The sequence below is a fragment of the Prinia subflava genome, chromosome 2 (assembly GCF_021018805.1).
Source record: "Prinia subflava isolate CZ2003 ecotype Zambia chromosome 2, Cam_Psub_1.2, whole genome shotgun sequence".
In the NCBI taxonomy this organism is placed as follows: domain Eukaryota; kingdom Metazoa; phylum Chordata; class Aves; order Passeriformes; family Cisticolidae; genus Prinia; species Prinia subflava.
This window is the reverse complement of record NC_086248.1, coordinates 29,925,777-29,944,661: the sequence shown is the minus strand read 5'-3', so window position 1 is coordinate 29,944,661 and position 18,885 is coordinate 29,925,777. Positions and strand designations below refer to the sequence as shown.

Here is an 18,885-nt window from a genome sequence, read left to right as displayed (position 1 = left end):
ATAGGCAGAGAAAAGAAAAGGCAAGAAGTTGAGGAAAAAAATTGAGAGACAGACAATAGGGAGAAAGTAGGACAAATTTCAGGGATTATGAGGAAACTAGTGTGCTGGAAAAGCAACAAAATTGCTTTTTTGTTGTTACATAGCAGAAGTTATTGCATTTGGAACAGAGATGATACACGGACAAATAAAACTTACTTCAGAGAAAACTCAACTTCCTTTCCTTGGTTTGAGTTTTTTTGCTTTGAGCTTAGGGTTTTTTCTTCAGAAAAGAAAGAAGGCATTTGGGAATTCAGGGTTGTCTTTCTCTTTTCAGAGAAATGCTTTTAGGTGAGCTTTACATCTCTTCAGGCATAATTAGCATAAGACATTACCAAGCCTACACTCACATGCACTATGACAAACCACCTCATAAATGAGCTTACCAGCCTTTCAGTGCACAGCAGAAAACAGCAGCAGATTGGCTGGGAGGCACTAAAGCTCTAAATGCAAACAAAGCATGTCCAGCAGCTTTTTTAATCATCATGTGGCACTGCAGTCTTTTATTTGCAAATCCTTCACTTTTTCCCCCTCTGCTTATTTTAAAGGAGCAACCTATTCTGAAGCTTAACATTCAACCACTACTAGAAGAGGCCTTTATTTTTTTTTTTTTTTGCCCTGAGCACAAGTGATGAGAGTATTGCTACCCTTGCAGGAATTTGCTGCTTGCAGACTACGACAGAACTGAAAGGTTTAAGATCTGTGCTGAATGTCATGCTCTGTGTAGGTCAGGCTATAGTACCAAGTCCTCTGTATGATTTTAATGACTGTCTTTCAAATTCAATCAAACCAGAAGTGACTCTTCAATTTCTAAATCTACATATGTTTATTTCTCCTCCTCTCTACCATATAATTAGGTTCAAGCATTTTGTTTGAAAGAGTTGCTGAGACTCTGCCATGTCACTTGCTGTGCAAGCACAAGGAGCTTTTCCTTTTGAAATGTTTATGGTATTTGCTAAATTTAGCCATCCCAAAATATTTATTATACAGAAGCCTAAGAATTGCTGTATACTACATTAATCTTGAACAATGCTCTCATTTCCTTGCTGTTTGAAGTACAGAAATCTAAGTTCTTTGCACTCATTTAATACAATACTATGTGACATTTAAATTGAAAAAGGAAATTACTGGGCAGCTAAGTCTGCCATCCAGAAAGCTATCAGAAATAAAGAAGGAAAAAAGATTGAGAGAGTACATACCTTTCAGCTATTCAGTAAGATGAACTGCTAAGAAATAGTAATTACTGTTAAAGTATATGCTGGAGAGGTTGTATACTTAAAAGGACAGAAAAATAAAACCAAAACAGCAGCAAGGAGGAAAAGATGATTTTCTTAGCCAAGAAACATTGTGGTAGCTACATTTATAACATAGATATAGCAAAAAATAGAGATTTCAGCTGGCAATGATCATCTAAGAAAACACTAAAATGCAGATTCCTACCAAATAAACTCAAGGCCTTATCAGAGTGAAAGGGCACAGAGCACTCTGTGTCAGGTGAGTTTTGAGAAGGCAGCCAACTTACAAGTAATGTAAGGTGTTGTACATCAAGAAGCTCTTCTAGTCATAATTTAGCACTTCCAAGAGCGGCTTTTAAAAGCAAACATTAACATAGTTAAACCCCAAATGTGATCTTTCTGGGGCTAAAATAGAAAGACAGCCATTTTATGTTGAAGTTAGTTTACAGTTAGATCTGTGATCATCATTTAATTCGTTTTCATCCACATGGTGTACACAAGGTTGCTTTTGTATGATCCCAAGTTATTACACCATGTATAACGTTACAGTGGGATGCTAAGTACAGCATTATTATCTACTAAATATTTAATTATATACTAGCTTACAATGGAAATAAAGCCTGTAACACTGCCTCAAAACTTGCTGTGATATGGTTTCAAAATTTTATTGTAATCAGAAAAATTACAGGAGCACAGGGTCTGAGAAACACACTCTAAGTTAGTATCACCGTGGAGGCTTAGCCAGAAAACAGACTGGGGACAGAGATCTGGGTGCAACAGAGCATGCAGGGCAGGAAGACCTGGTTTATTTACAAAAACCTACTTTTATACTTTTTCTATGAGGCCTATGGATTGGAGGAAAGAATTCCCACCTCCACATCACATTGGTGAAGGGGACTGTCACACAGTCTTGTTTGTCCTGGCAGGGAATGTAAAAACAATGGCTAAGTTTATAGAACATAGCTGATGTTTACATTAAAAGAGCGTGAGAAGGTACGAACTTCTCCTTTAATATGAACGCTCAGCAAAACCGGGAAAAACTCATAGCAACAAGTTAGCATAAGACTGCCTGCCAAACCTACCTGAAACTTCTGTAACTTGAAGCATTAGGCTTGCTCCTTGACTTGGCTGCATGGTTAACTGCACCTGCCTTTTGTATCCAATCATATGCCTGTCACTTCCTTTTTACAAAAACAAGCAGTTTCTCCTAAGTCAACTAGACCAATTTGGTTTTTCTCCAATCACCATCTTACCCTCAAGAAGGCTAAAACATTCTATCCTTGATTAAGGCTTTTTATTCCCTTTGCTGACTAGATCTTTATGAAGCTGAGTACTGAGCTGAACTCTACCATTCTCATTATCTGAAGACTGTGTATAGTATATTTTCAACAAGAGTTTATGACTGTCTCATTGCATGGTCAGAAAGTTAAATAAAGATTTTTGGTCTTCACAGGCCTATGAATTATACTCAAAAAATGGAAAATAATTTGCTAACATGAATAATCATATCCTGATGAAATATTGAATATTTCAGTGTAGGTTAGTACAATTTTCAGTAACATACATTTTCTTGTCAGTGACTGTCTGTAATATAGGGGGAAAAAGCCAAATTCCCCAGTGGAATATATTCACAGTTTTCCACATATCACAGACTGCATAAGACCATATACCCTTTCTTTAGGAGGTCAATTCATGTAGGAAACAAAGCGCTTAAAAAACCAGCTTGAGCATGAATTGTCAGGTTGCCTGTAGAGGAGAGAACATGTAGGTTTGCACAGAAGACTCAGACTGAGTGTGTAGAGTTTAGTTTGAAACAAGACTAAGTATAGGTTTCTAAATGTGTCTACAGGCCATTGCTGCTGTACGATTTCCTACTGTAGCTGATGAAAATCTGTTGTAGGATTCAGCTGCCTCAACACTGGCATTCATTTCTACCTTCAATTCCCTCACACTTCCAAACTATGAGCCTGCAGCTGTAAGATTCAACGTGGGTATTACCTGAGAGCCGCCCTGGGCAGCTGCTGGGAGCTACAGTAAAACTCTGCAGTACCTTGTAAGGACACTTTATGACTTGGGGCTCTATCTGGCTAAACATGAGCCATAGCTGAGAAAGATTCAGAGCCAATGTAGTCTAGTTCAGAGCAAGCTGAAGCACTCTGGGGCATACTGATCTCTTCCCGTAAGTATTATGAAAGCATAAACCCAGCTCATAGATAATGTAGGGGTTCTCATCTGGAACTGATTCTTCCTCTGGCAGGTAAATGTATTGACTTAAATCTCCTGTGGACACTTCACCAGTCTCCTCTTTAATAGTCTATGCAGGTGACCAAGAGGTGAGCTCCTCTAATAGGAGCAATAGGCTCCACTAAATCCTCACTGGTTGATTAGGAGAACATCAGGTGTATGGAGGGAAGGGGTATAACCTGCAACACAGGACATTCACAAGAGTACCTTTATGTCTATGCTGAAACCTTAGGGGGCAAAAAAAAAAAAAAAAAAAAAAAACACATAAAGGAGATTAAATCTTCCTTAGTTTAATTCCCTTGTTGCTTTTTCTGCTGTATTAAATTTAGATGGACTGGCAGTTGCCTCTGTGGTCTCTTGACCCATCCACAAAGGCAGTGAGATGAGTCCCTGAAATAGTCTAGAAAAGCAGGTTTCTTTACAGCTAAAAGGACTGATCCAAATAATCCTGAGGGGTAAAGCTGCCAGGCTGACAAATGTCTTAAAAGCAGTTTGCTGATGAATTTTCAACTGCTCTCTCCCTTTGCAGAAGATATTTGGTCAGAGAAGAAAAATTAGAGCAGAAGATTAATTTTGCTGATGCATGCACAGGTATGAGCTTTGATCACTTACCACATGTTGCAGAGGAAAAGTTACACTACCAGTATTAAAATCCCAGCAACATATAAAAATTTCCCCCAGTCATGACAACACAACCATGTTCATCTATTTATAGAGTCTCAGCAACATCTGCTCATCTCTCTGATTAATCTGCACTTCTCAGTAATACTCAACTTATATCCCAAATAACTTTCCCAAAACTCACCACTACAAAGGGTTTTGCTATGGGAGCCTGATTTTATGGATAACAAATATAATAGATTATTGAGAAATTAACATTTAATTCCAAAGGTTCCATAAACCTGTTGCATGTAAGTTAGTTGACAGGTGTTTTAGCTGGAATACTGAAATTGCACAGTACAAACTTCAACCTAAATAGCACACAGCTTTTTGGAAACTTCAATCTGGATTAAAAAAAATATTAGGTTTTATCTGATCTTTAAAGAAATTCAGATTAAATTTTGTCTAGATTTTCACTTAATCTCTGATCAGTCGCTAAACAACTGGTAACAGATACTCACATCATTTTATAATCACAGTTTTGGAGGGAGATTTAATTTATCTCCATAGGAAGGCTGACTTAGGGATGGATCCTTATATTAAAGGAATTTTTTAAAAAATTAAAATATTACAGAAATTTTGTCTATAGATTTCCTTGCTTGAAATATACACTTCTATCTTCAATTATACTTAATAAAATCAAGTACCTTAGGTATATGTATGACAAACTATCCTACATCCTCTCTAATTGAAGCACTGGAGATGTATAGACAGAAGTATCCATCCCTTTAGTAAAATTACAAAATGCTCCAGAATGTAAAATATATAAAAACATAGATGTAAGTATCTTTTATCTGGGACATTACATGGCTAAAAATACACTGAATTTTAATCCTGGATGAGGATTAAGGTTATTTATGATAAAAAAGAGAAGCAGCAAGAGAGCACAGATTACATTTAGCCCTCATAATTACTTTGTTCCCTTGAAATTTTTTCAGCTACTTGTCGATTTCTCATAATGCATAATAGGTCAAAAGTCTTATCAAATCTCTCTTTGCTGTAAGATCTCTTTTTGGCTAAAATGCCTCTGGTTTTGTGGTGCCAGAATAGCCCAGGAATTCAGTTTATTAAATTTAGTTCTATTTAGCATTCCTATTGTATAAACTACTAAAACCAAACAACGATCAAGTGAAAATGATCAAGTGAAGATTTTTTTGGGCTTAAGGGGCACACACTGTGGTGTCAAATCAGCCTGAGCCTAAATGAGTGCACTCTCACGTGCCTGGGAGCTGGCAGCTGGTTTCCATGTGACCACACGGAGAAACGTATTCAGAGGGTGAACAAAGGGATTCAGTTAGTTTTGCCAAAAGCTCAAGTGTTTTAGGGAAGGATGATGCATGATTAGAAGATAGCTTCCATTTTATGGGATCCTTTTACAAGAAGACTTTACACAGTTGCCAGAGCTGGGCACAGTTTGAAATAAGGGACATGATGCAAGATTGATTGTCTTCTAGCAATAAAATATACCCAAGTATTTCTAGGAAACAGATCACTGCTGAAAAACTTGAAGGTGCATTGCTCAGATAAAAACAATTCCTATCAGGTGCTGCCACAGGACCACAAGTTCTGCCTGAGCTCTGCTTGGACATCAGTCAGGTCTGCTGGTGCGCTATATTCTCTCAGGCATCCCACAGAAGAACACACTTCTTCAGGGCTCCTGAGCCTAAACACATCCCTGGACATCTGCATTGTTTGCTACTCTGTTCTTCTTCAATGTTTTTGAGGGAGGGGGAAAAGAAAAACTGAAAAGAAAAAGTGCCTGCAGTCTCTAAAGCTAAGCTTTTATTGGAGTATCAATCAGAAGAAATATCAAGGTATCTTTCTTCTGGGTGAATTAGGTGAAAGTTCAGATGGTGTGAAATATTTGCCTGCCTGGTATGTCTTTGTCAAGCAATCCTTTCTCTTTAGCCCTCCACAGCAAGGGGGGCTTCCTGATATTTTTCTACACTTCCAGATTATTTTTTTTTGCATCACAATTGAAACTGCAAATGACAAAACATAAACCCACCTCCCTTGGTTTGCCAATAGATTGCACATTTTATGTGGCTCTCCATCCACAAATAGATGTGTTAATTTTGGATGCATTTACCTGAAGCATTCAAGAAATAGCTCAAAATTATGACATTCAGGGTTCTGTCTGATAGATGCCTCCTTCACTGACAGGCCACCTCTCACATGAAAGAATACTGGGTGAATATATTAACCATCTGATTCTACACAAGGACACACATTATATGTTTGTCAACAGTAATAAAGGCATTTTTACTTAATTTCTACCTTCACAGCACTGCACATTACAAATTCATTTCCAGTGGTCAGACTTGCCATACAGCACATTGGAAAAGTGAGTTATATCCAGACTCATCCCACTCTCACTTTGATGGACCTCCCAGGCTTCCCCCTTGTCCTCCACTAACATTGCAGATCACCAGCTTCAACGAGCTCTAAATCTACCCAATTAAATGAACTTATTCCCTAACATGTTGATATAATAAATACACGCAGAGAAACTAGGCATGTACAAATCAAATTCACCTATATCAGTCATAGTCTCTGGATTAGTCACTTATTTATTCCAAACTTATGTTTTAATACTGCAAGATGACTTCTTTATAAATTGTTAGTTTGTAGCACAACTAAGGCAGCTAAATATTACAGGAAACCACATTCCTAAAATTCAAAATTTTAAGACAATGGAGATACTTTTTCTATATCTTCATTACTGAGATAGTGTATTTACTTATCAGTTCTCTACTCCATTGCAAAAAAAAATAGTATGTTTATTATATGTAGTATATAATGGTTTAGAGATCTCTAATCTCTTCTATGATTTCTGCAGTGCCAACAAGCAATAAATTATTCCATTAGAGAAATGAAGATAACAGAAATATAGTAAATACACAATACCTTGCAAAGAAAATTTTTTGGCTTAATCTGAAATGCAATAGGGCAAACTTAATTCAGAAATAACAATTGCAAATTTGATGTGACAATGAAAATGCCAGTGGAGTTTGGGATTTTAAGACACCATAAAGGCAATAGTACAATTTGATAGTAGTGAGATTGGATTTGACTTGTTAGTAAGAGGTAACAATAACTTCGAAGCAATTCATATAATGAATTAAAGGACTTGGAAAAATAGCACATTGTGCAAAATTAACACAATTAAATGTGCATAATACATTGAAAGGATGCAAGAACAGTTCCAAATAGGTATAGTGATCTCACAGCTGAAACTGCAGCTTGCTATCTACAATTTTTGCAGGGATTTAAGGCTGAGTTTGCTCTCTACTGATTGCAACATTACTGGAAACATGTTGAAATAATGAAGAACTGAAGGACTCATAAACAGATTCCTGGAATGACTTTGCTTTGAAAATGATCATCTACACAGACCAATCTAAATGGACATCCTGTCAGTGGCTAACCAAACTTATTCCCAAAAATCTGGAAAAAGAGATAAACCTGAAATATTTACTGTATAATCCTTAAATATTTATAAGACTTAGTATTTATGAGAATGTTAATAATGATCCATCAATAATGATTTTTTCGTAAGAATAAAAGGTTCCTCTTACAAAAAAAGCCCTCATTAAAGAAGAAATGCTCCATTCAAAATTAGGAGTTTAATTGTATGTATCACTATTTTTACAGCCATCTACATTATTGATGGCACAATTGCAAGTAAAAAGTGATCAAATACTATTAATGTATTTCTGATCTATCAGAAATAATAACTATAAGCAGTAAGATGTAGAAATAAAATTTTATTTCATGCATATAAAGATAAAATTTTAGCAATTTTTGATTGATTGATTTTTTTCCTTCTGATTTTATAAAATTGTATATATATTCTAAACAGTCAGAGATGACCAAAATTGCGTCTGGTTTCAAGTGTTCGCTTTTCCCTTTTACCTCACACCAGATATGCATACATTATCATATCAAATCTATGAAGTCATACCTGTTCATTTTCAACACTGTATTTACTGTTTAGACAAGGATCAGAATCTACTACAAAGTTACATTCTACGGGATCGTATTAATGATATTAAAGCATATGAACACATCAAACAGAAACCAGACCTTTCTCTTGAACGTTTTACTGTTGTGTTGCACCACTAGTATTTTCTTTCATTGTCCTCTTTCTTCTTAAGGTGCACTGCATAAAAAAAATCTCAGATTTCTATTGTTATAACCTGTTTAATTTACTAGTCTTTTCAATATATATCTGCAGTTGAAACAAATTAACTAAAATTATCTTCCTTTACACAAGAATCTGCATCCCATCTCTTTACTTACAGATACTTAGGGCAAAGATGAATCATATTGGACAAAAAGTGAATAAAAATATTTTTATGTTGTTATATTTTCTGAACCCAATACTTATTAGAAAAGTGCAATAAAATCATTTCACAAGCCAAGATCTAAACACTAACTCAAAGTAAACTTCTGGACAAAAACAAAAAAAGAAAAATACGTTCAAAATTTTGTATTCTATCTTTGTAGTGAGACTGACCCAAGTCAGGGAGGAAGATGACAATTCTTCAATTCTGACAGCACTGTATCCCATCTGGAAAAGCTGCTTTTATCACAGTGGAGTTCAACAGTGATCTCCCACACCTCAGTTTGTAACTGAGCCAGTAGGACACAATATTTTTGGGAGAACCATTGGAAGGCTCTCTGCTCTTGCTCCTCAGCTTTATATCATCAACTAAATTGGACGAAACAGAATATGAGATTATGAGTGTTAAAGTTATAAAAATACTACTTTGAAAAAAATTACAAGCTTTAAGTTGATTTGGTAGCTTTGGCTTTTCTTTATCTCTGAATGCTGACCTGAAAAAAATCATCATAGTGTTAGTGCTCTTTCTAAAAGATTCTGTAAAATTTGGAAATTCATTTGTCCAAAGCTGTAAGTCATAGAAGTATTCCCTAACAGAACTTAAGGAGATTTCATGTAAACCTACAATGTGTACAGTTACAATAAGCAAACAAGTAACAAAAATGACATGAAGTATCTTTGAATTTTTCGTTGTTCACCCTACAAGTCAAAAGACACATGAATATGCCAAGCTGTAAGGACCAAGTTCCCTTAGGTAGCCCTGCCTGAGCAGGGGGGATTGGAATAGATGACCTCTGAAGGCTCTCTCCAACCTCAGTCCTTCTCAGGTTCTGTGACTGCTAGGGCATAACTTCTCTTTCTGTCCAGACAAACGGGCTCATGAATAATAACTCCTCAGGTCATTTAAATACTTGAATCGTTAGCAGATTCAAAGGTCAAAAAGCTGGATTGTCCTGTACTTCCTGTATCAGGCTGTGTAGTAGGATGCACGTACATGGTATATACATACAGATACTGTATCTACATATATACACATACAGGTGACATTAGGCAAAGAGGAGGTGGAATAAAGCTTCTCCTGAAATGCCCAATTGACCTTTGCAATCTTTTGTTTTGTTTTGTTTTAATGCAAGTTTTTACACTGAAAGGAGTTGTTACACTCAAAGGTATTGCTTTGCATTAAAAATATTTCTCATATTCTCAAATCAGTTAAATTGAAACAACAATATGGAAAATAATACAAGACTAAAAATAAGATAACATGGCAAGAAATAATACTGCAGTGGATTAAAAGTTTGGGGGTTCCAAGCGCCATTATACTACATGGAATTTCCAATATTTTTTTATGTTAGGTATCCATAGATTTTATGTTAGGTATCCATATCCACCCAGCTTGCATAATAACAAGAACAGATGTGAAGGATTTGGGAGTCCTTTATCACAGGTTAAGAGAGAAGGTTGCAATAGCAATATATTTTCTTGGTCATGAGGTGTAAAATCACAGCAAGTCAAACTTTAAGAGTTTGGCAAAAAGGTAAACTAAGTCTGGGTAAACCACAGAGCTTAATCAAGTGGTTACTGATTTAGTGATGATATAAGGTTACGGTGGAAGAAAAGCCCAGCTGTCTAGTGACTCTTCTACCGTCTCATTATTAAATGAAGAAACTCTGATCTGGTTAACTTCAGAGCATTAGCATCATCTGCCTATATATAGGTTTGGTTTTTATTTTGTTTTTTTTTTTTAATGTAAGAAGGAAGCAATCATTTTTGCTAGCTAGACCCTATAAAATTTATTTCAAGGCAAACATGTTTCCTCAGCAAATTTGGTGAAGAGCAAGGTAATTCCTTAAATATTTTATACAATCGCACTTGTTTGAAAGCAAACTAACTTCCCAGAAGCAGAGGACAGTGATCCCCACCTTACTTGAAACAGAATTCCTCAGTTTCTTGCTGGCCTTTTTTATTTTTTTTTTCCTCTGCTATAAACAGCAGTTCCAGGGAGGCATTCCTGAAAAGCATTGATTCTTTCATGATGCATATAAACCCCATATCTTTTGGGAAACAAATTAAGTTGAAGGCTACAGAGAGAAAATGTATATGCTATCAATTTGCAATTTGCTATGCAATTTACATCCTTCTGTTGGATTTTTTTTGTTTTGTTCTACAGCTGTGTTAGTCAGAGCATACAGAAATTAGCCTTTTAATGGACAATTTGACCTAAGAGTTCTGTTCAAGGGATAAAAAAAAATCCTGACAATCCAGACATTTTGTTCTGACAATATTACCAGCTTCTGTTAAAGCATTAGTACACAGCTGAATTGCACTCAAGTTGGTAAGGCTTAAATTAGCAAGCCATTATGTAAGCAAATTTTAAGCATAATTTAAAGGAACTAAATTACAAACTCCCTGAAAAAAAACCTGACATACAATTAAGGAAATGTTTCCAAGTTGTCTTTCTTTCCAAGTATAAATTCCTGACATTATACTAAAATGAAAACAATCTCAGTGAAAGCCAGATCAGAAGAAGGACTCTCTGCTGCACTGATTACCAATATTATTTTCTGCAACCACATACTACTAAGTTCAGTGAAATAAATTCCCATATATTTATAATGTATTTTACACCTGGATTTCCTACCAGTTGTCCCTTACATATGTAAATAGAAAAAAGAGCAAGCAAACTCTGTTCTGCAAAACACACGAAAATTGTTGCAAAATTCACTTTTATCATATGCTCCAATTCTTTTTCATTTGAAATTTGATAAAAAATAGTAATCCTAATGAAACCTGTACAATGGTAGACTGATTGCTATGGATAATTATATGGCTTCATCTGGAACCTAATTCTGTTAATGTCATACAAATTTCACTTAGTTCAATACAACCACAGCACCTCACAAAATACTTGATTTTTGACCCAAAGAATCTACATTTGTTCATTCATTTTTGTACTCTAAAATGTATCAACTTCTCTATAAGGAGAAAGAAACATGTATCAGGTGACCACAAAGGAAATACATATTTTTGCATTATCTAACCAATACTTTGAAAACAGGAATGAGGAAAGAAAGTTGTATTTTCAGTCATTTTTCTGCTTTACTAGGTTGTGGTACCATGGCAGGGAAGAACAGAGAATGTAGTGGCAGCCAGGCCATCAGGAGGACTGAGGCTGAGCCCTTCCCATCCCTTACCAAACCTTGGGCAACAACCAGCTGGACATTTTGCTGACTTCTCCACTGCCCTAAAACCCAGAATATTTCACATCATGGGGTGATACTAAATTTCACGTTACAGGTATGCTAGTATTTAAATGGGGGCATAACACCACTTCATATCACAAGCATAACTCAACAAAGAACGCATCAAAAACTACCCTGGATTGTAATTAATTTACACTTGTTGCAGCTGAGGTGCCAGAAAAGCTAGCTAATTTCTGCACTTAACCCTCCAATTAAAAATCTAGACTACCACCTTTTCTAGAACTGCCCCAGAAGAGGTGGTAAATGCACTGCCATCCCTGATGCCATGCCCAGGGTGCAGAGATGAACAGGGAACTACCCTCACCTATTTGGGACAAGGCACAGGCAATACTGGTGGATATGCCCGTACTTGATCCTAAAAGTTCTGCAGATTTTTGAAATTATAACTATGCATTCAAAAAGCATTCACTCCACCTTGCTTGCTACACTTCTGTCCAGTTTGTTTGCCTATATATATTATTCAAAATGTCAGTCAAAAAGCTAATTTTACAAGAACTCCCTGAATTTCTGCTGCAGCCAGAAGTGAAACACAGCAAACCATGTAAAACAATGTAAAATTACAATTAAAAGACTAAATTAGATTTCCTGAAGCTGATGGAAGGACCTTGCATGCAAAAAGTCAAAACTGTTAACTAAAAACATATTTATGAAATAAAATTTTATTACAGTTTTATTGGCTCCTCCATTTTTTAGCCTATAAATAATTCTCAGTTCTTATTTTCCTTTACTCTTATAATTTTGACAACAGTCTTAGGTTTCCTTGTTGAGCTGTGTTTAAGGCCTATCTTCAGCTGAGGGATATGTAGGGCCTGGGTGTCAGGATTCCTGTTTCCCCCCCCCCTTCCCTTGTGGATGATTATGAAATTTCAGTTCAGTTTTTCACATTAATATGTATCCCAGTTAACTAACAACATTATAATAATAAATTATAAAAAACATGGATTCTAACCACTTTGTCCTCCTTTGGGAAAGCATCCAAGGAAGCAGAATAAAGAGAGAAAAGAAAAAAAGAAGTGATAAAGGATAAAATAGGCAAGTATTAATAGACAGATTTCAAAGAAATGCAATTCTAATAACTATCTGTGTAGAGACAAAAACACAAAATTAAGGAAACAAAGAGCTTTAAATAAAAGGATGACATTACTGCATATGTTGAAAATGTTTCCCCACCCACAGAAGCATAAACAACATAAGAAACAAAATGCAAGTTACAAATGAAATTACACTCTTCCATTTCAGTGGCTTGAAACAGTGGGTGAAAAATGATTAAAATATATACTCATTTTTTTCTGAATATAGTTAAGCTGTATCACATGCACTCATTAATAGAATAATGTAATATATCAAAGTAAACTATATTTTCAGAGACTTGCTCTAATAACACCACCTACAGGTGATACAATGCAATGCATCTATTTTTCTAATATATTGTAAAATATACTATATATTGTGAAATATACTAATATATTAATACATGCAAATTTTCATTCAATTCACCTTTATAGTTTTCTTCAGAATGTGAATTTAATTTAATGGATTCGCAAGTACTTCGAGGCTATGGAAAACTTCTCAAATAACCATGAAATGCATCTTTTTGAGGGGTTAGTTTTGGTTTATGTGAAATTTCAGATGGCCTATTCAGCTGATGTCCATCTTAAAGAAAGTGAAAAGGCCACAAACTAGTTCTCTTGTGAACATGATTATCTGCTATAAAATCTGTGTTCACTTTTAAGTGAATTTGTATTGATACCAAGAGCACCTATAAACTTACCCTTCAAAAACTGGCATCTTAAAGCCATATGAGAAAGTTGCCTCACCCCGTGACAGAAAACAAAACTATTCATGACATAAAAAAGAGATGTGTAAAGTGTTTCATAACACACCACAGTCCTTGATGACCAGCCAAAAATAATCACTGGACAACAGTATTCCAAATTTAGATCCTACTGTTCATGTACAGGAGAGTAGTCAGACCTTGGAAGTGGCTGACTGACCAGAGGGTACTCTTGGATATCTTTTGGTTTTGGGGAAAGCTACTGCAGCTAAATCATGCAGATCAGAGGGAGAACTATTCAGTTCACCTGTCTGAAAGTAGTATGCTTAATCCAGACTAATCTGAGGTTATATTCTTTAAGCAAATTTTAAATAAATTGGCATAATACTTGCCCTGTGCTAAAAAAGTGGTGTTTTTTTAAATTATTTTTTAACCAAAAATTTGATTTATTTCATGTAAAAGAAATCTGTAAATGTTTATGAAAAGATCTATTAAAATTAAAAATGTAATATTATATAAGGCTTCAATAAAAAATTATTATTGTGGAGTTGTACCTGAACAAAAGGGTTTCTTCTTTTATTCTATGAAAAAAAGAGTATATTTTCTACAAGCTGGCACTCCACAGAACTAGACACTATCATTCTTTTGCTTTAATAAACTCTGTGATTCCCAAGTACCTTGGAAATCATTAAATACATTTGGTTTACTTGCATGATTTTACATTGATTTACCTGTATGATACACACCTCATAATGAAGCAACAAATGGTACACTTAAGTAAAATGAAGCATGAAATGCCAAACTTAAGGTGAACAATTCACAGCATGAAAATGTCAAGGAGGCTTTTTCTTAAGAGTACATGTCAGAAGACTTACATTGTTTGATCGCAGAGAGACACGACCTCCACATCGAGCACAGAACTTGGTCCGGCAATAAGAGCATAAATGGCCACAACCATCTGCAAACTTTGTTTTATGACAGATTCCACATGTTGGAGCATCATCCTTGTGCTCTCCCTGGTAACGGCGGGCTTCTTCCCCTATCTTTCTTACTTGCTCTTTATAGCTTTCAAATTGTTGATGCAACCTCCTGCACAGATGAGAAAAAAGTTTATATAGCACGAATAGGAGGAAAGACTACTATTCTGTATTTCTTTCAGTGTGCAGCTCTGCCTCACATTCTGTGCCTGTTCACAATACTACATATGTCTCATATCAAATACACACTGCACACTGAAGACTGCATAGGGCAATCTAAAGGAAAAATAATAATAGACATCTTTATTCTTGATGGTTTACTTCAAAGATTACAAGCAAATTATTTCACTTGACCAGAAATTGATCCAAATACAGATACTAAACATGCCTACCATGTACTGAATAAAAGAAATAATTGTGTGATCAAATTTACATCTTTTTAACCAGCTTAATTTATACACCAGGTGTAATCAAAATATGTAAACCAATCTCCAGTTTCAGTGCTTTCAAAATCTAGATTACAACAGTTCAAAACATGGTCTACAATCACACTGACCATACAAGAATATGAGGACATATTTTTATTTCAAATTTATATATGAACAATCTGTTGTATTTTCTCTTGTTAAGTATGAGAGACTACTTAAGGTTTGCTATCCCTCATTACAGATATTTCTTCCAGATTAGCTGTAGGAGTACATAGAAGCATTAGCAGGTGCAGAGGTTCCTACGATGAAGACGTGTTCAAAGAAGCAGCACTTCTCCTCCAGCTGCCCCAGAAAACAAACACACTGACCCTATGCCCACCATCTGGCTAAGCTTGCTGCTACACAACAGACCCACCTCCTAATCACAGCTCAGGAAGAGAACACAGCCCTCTGGCCTTCACTCCCCCTTCTATAACTCAGGAGGAGGAGGAGGAGGAGGAGGAGGAGGAGGAGGAGGAGGAGGAGGAGGAGGAGGAATAATAATAATAATAATAATAATAATAATAATAATAATAATAATAATAATAATAATAATAGAAAAAATCTTTCTTTTAATTATTATATTTTCCCTGAGGAAAAAAAAATGTTCTCCTGTTTGTTTCTATGAAACCTTCCTCGCAAAGGTGACATTTCAGAGGGAAACCATCTAAAGGTCTGGGCATTTCCAAAAGAGGCAATACAGACCTCTCACGATCCTGGCTGCAGACTGCAACTGCTTCTTAGGCATCAATTTCAATGTCCACCAGATCCCTCCCAGTGGTCTAATCCAGGAACCTGAATCTGAATTAACAGAAAACTAATTCTCCTCCAAAAAAGAAAAAAACAATATTTTCCCATCAGTTTGCTTTTGGAGACCTGAGAGGAATGTAGGACATGAGCTCCCAAAGCCAGAAATTAAAGGGATCAGTAAAATGCTGGATCATCCTATTTAAAGCAGAACCAACCTCAGCTGCCATGGACCTTCATTTACTCCACCCTGAAGTTTAATTTAAAAGGATCATATTTTAGGTGTTACCTATGTTATTAGTCATCAAATCATGCAAGAAAGAAACATTTCTGTAGGTGCATCAGGACAGCACCGCAATTCCTGAACTTTATTATCATGAGCTTGGGCAAAGACCTCAGACAGCCTAAGAAGGAGGGTCCAGAAGGGAAAAACTTGGGTCTTTGCACCGTGCTATGCAGAATCCAGGCCCTCCCAGATGTTGCTTCAAATCTACATCCCCGTGGGTAACATTTAAAAATCATGAGCAGCTACACAGATTATGAACAGAAACAGGGAATCTTGAGTTTAATAAATGGAAACAGTAGGTGTGTTGTCTACAGAGGTCTTGGTGATAGCCTTTATCTCTGCTCCCTGCTTTGAGCTACCTACTTCCTTTAATTAGCACTGAGACACACCATTTAACCAGTGTATTTTTAGTGACACAATTTTCATGTTTCTGTGGACCTGTGTGTGTGCGTCTGTACGGTGAACTTGTCTGGAGGTTTAACATGTAAGTAATCCATGTTCTCTGTATGAAAAACTTCTTTGGCAAAGCGGGTATTTTTACTTTAACATGATATTCAAGCTGAAAAAATGACAATTCAACTTAACTCACAGGAATTGTGGTAAAATACACATAATTCAGTTGGACAGGAATATTATTGCTTGTAAATACATAAGTCAACCAGCTCTCACACTAAAACCAGTAACTCCTAGTTATTCTAATTATTCTCATTCTAGTGAGAATGCAGCTACAGCAAAAGCTAAGCAGCCAAATAATCATTCACCCTAACTACAAACATGGTGCATTGCACCTAATGCTTTATGCAAATAAAAAGCTTGGCAGGAGCAGCAAGGGGGTTTGTTTTCTTTTATTTTTTTACTAACCTGCTTAAAAACCTTTGCAGTATTGAGTAAGATGAGAAAAGTAGGTTAAAAAATTAGGCAAAATCCTGGAGAAATACTTAATACTTTTGGCCATATAACTGGATTACACATATGAATCACCTTACACAGCTGCTCACTTATAATGCATAAAAACAACAGAACACATTCAGGAATTTTTATAATAATCAGCTTAAAGAATGCAATTAAATAATGGAGAGGTTGTAGGTAAATTTCTTATTATATTAAATCTTCTATTAAAAATGAAACCATGGAAATGAAATTCAGTTCTTCTCCACAAAAGTAAAACCAAAACTCCTGGATATTCACTATTTTGGAAAGGGAAGATAGCAGCAAGCACTGCCTCTCTTCCTGATCTTTTCCAATTAGACCATCTCCACTCAAACTTTTTCTGTCACAAATGAAGCTTAGGAAGAGTATGAATACAATTATATTTTGTCCTTCTGTGTGCACCCGGGGGTAGATGAACATGCTACTGACTGCAAAACTTAAGGGAGATGAGATTAAGTTCTTTATAAATAAGTATCACTTGTTTATAGATCTGTTAATTTCTGCATCAACGTAAAACACATTTTACGACGAGGGGTTTGAAACCTTTATCTTGCATATCATACAAGGGGCTACTGAGGAAATGCTGACATTTTATCTAGAGCAAGAATGGAATTAAAGAAAATGACTGCACATTTCACAGAGCAGAAAGAATCTTATCCAGCTCACAGCAGGTCCTGTTCAATTGGCTCTTTTTTTAACCCCCTTTCCTGCCTTTTTGAGGAAAAAGCTGGATCTCTGTATCTCTGGCTACTCTATAATGGTGGCAGCAAATCCCTCTCAATAGATTTGCCATGTATAGAAGTATATTAAGTATTAAGCAAGACCTAAAATACAGACAGTAGGTTTTGATTTGCTCCTTAACTTCCACGCTATTGAGCACATTTTCATCAGATGCAAGGAAAATTTAAATCTATTAAATATTCCCTAAAGTAGACAAGCATCTGAAGGTTAGACTAAAGACCTAATAACAGCATATGATATCTGTCAGCTTGGCAGACCCTTGAGGCAGATACCAATTCAATCCCCTCTAACAGAAAGAGGAACCAGACTCCTGTATGCATATACCTATATGATTTTTCATCATGCACCCAAATATTTATCTGGTTGTGCTATTGAAGTGAAGGGCACTTGCAGGATTAGCCTACTCTGAGACATTATTGCAGTGCTTGTGCAGACCTCCCACCACTCTGAACAAAGAAGCTGCACCCGCACGAGCTGACGTGTCTGGGGAGGGTGCTGCTGTTTCACACTCACAGGCATGGCACATATGCCTGATCAAAAAAAGATCCCACTATAGCAGAATCTTTGGGCACATCACATCTATGACTAAACCACACTCTGCTGCTGCTAAAATACAGGAAGAGGCTGAGCTGCTTGGAGAGGGACATCATCCTCAGGACTGCACTGCACCTATGAGGGGTCAGCATCACCACCCACAGTCTACAAAAACCAATACACACTTTGCATGTCTGCAGGGAAGGCCTTAGCCCTTTTACAATATACATATAACTCAACATATGTTTAGGTTGCTACTGGTTTTTTCTCCAAGAAAACATGATGGCTTCCTCCTCCCTTTTTTAAAAGGCATTTCACAAAAACCCCTGCTTCAGCTGTGTTATGCATGTACCATATTTTCATTTGAATATTCATTCTTTCACTTTGACAGTGTAAACTAGTAAAAAAATTACTGATAGGCAATTCTTCAAAGCTTTACTCACATCTTCATATATTTAGCAAAAACTGTAAGCCTTGGAGAACAGTTGTGATAAATACCTTACATAACCTAAACCTTTCAGACAGCTCACTGATATAATTAGGAGGACAAAAATGAACATTGAGGCCATTCATAACAATGACCAATCAAAAAGTGTTACATCAAGCCACAGAGAAATTACCATTTATGTTGTTGGGTTCTTTGGAGTTG

At 36.1% G+C, this 18,885-nt stretch overlaps 1 protein-coding gene across 1 annotated transcript in view; it reads right to left on the bottom strand.

The window, feature by feature from the left end:
• RIMS1 (regulating synaptic membrane exocytosis 1) overlaps positions 1 to 18,885 on the bottom strand; it is a 298,872-nt gene that overhangs the window by 170,861 nt on the left and 109,126 nt on the right. The window contains exon 2 of the mRNA XM_063389461.1: positions 14,430 to 14,643. Within this exon, the coding sequence (XP_063245531.1) occupies positions 14,430 to 14,643 (214 nt within the window). The remainder of the gene's footprint in view (positions 1 to 14,429; positions 14,644 to 18,885) is intronic.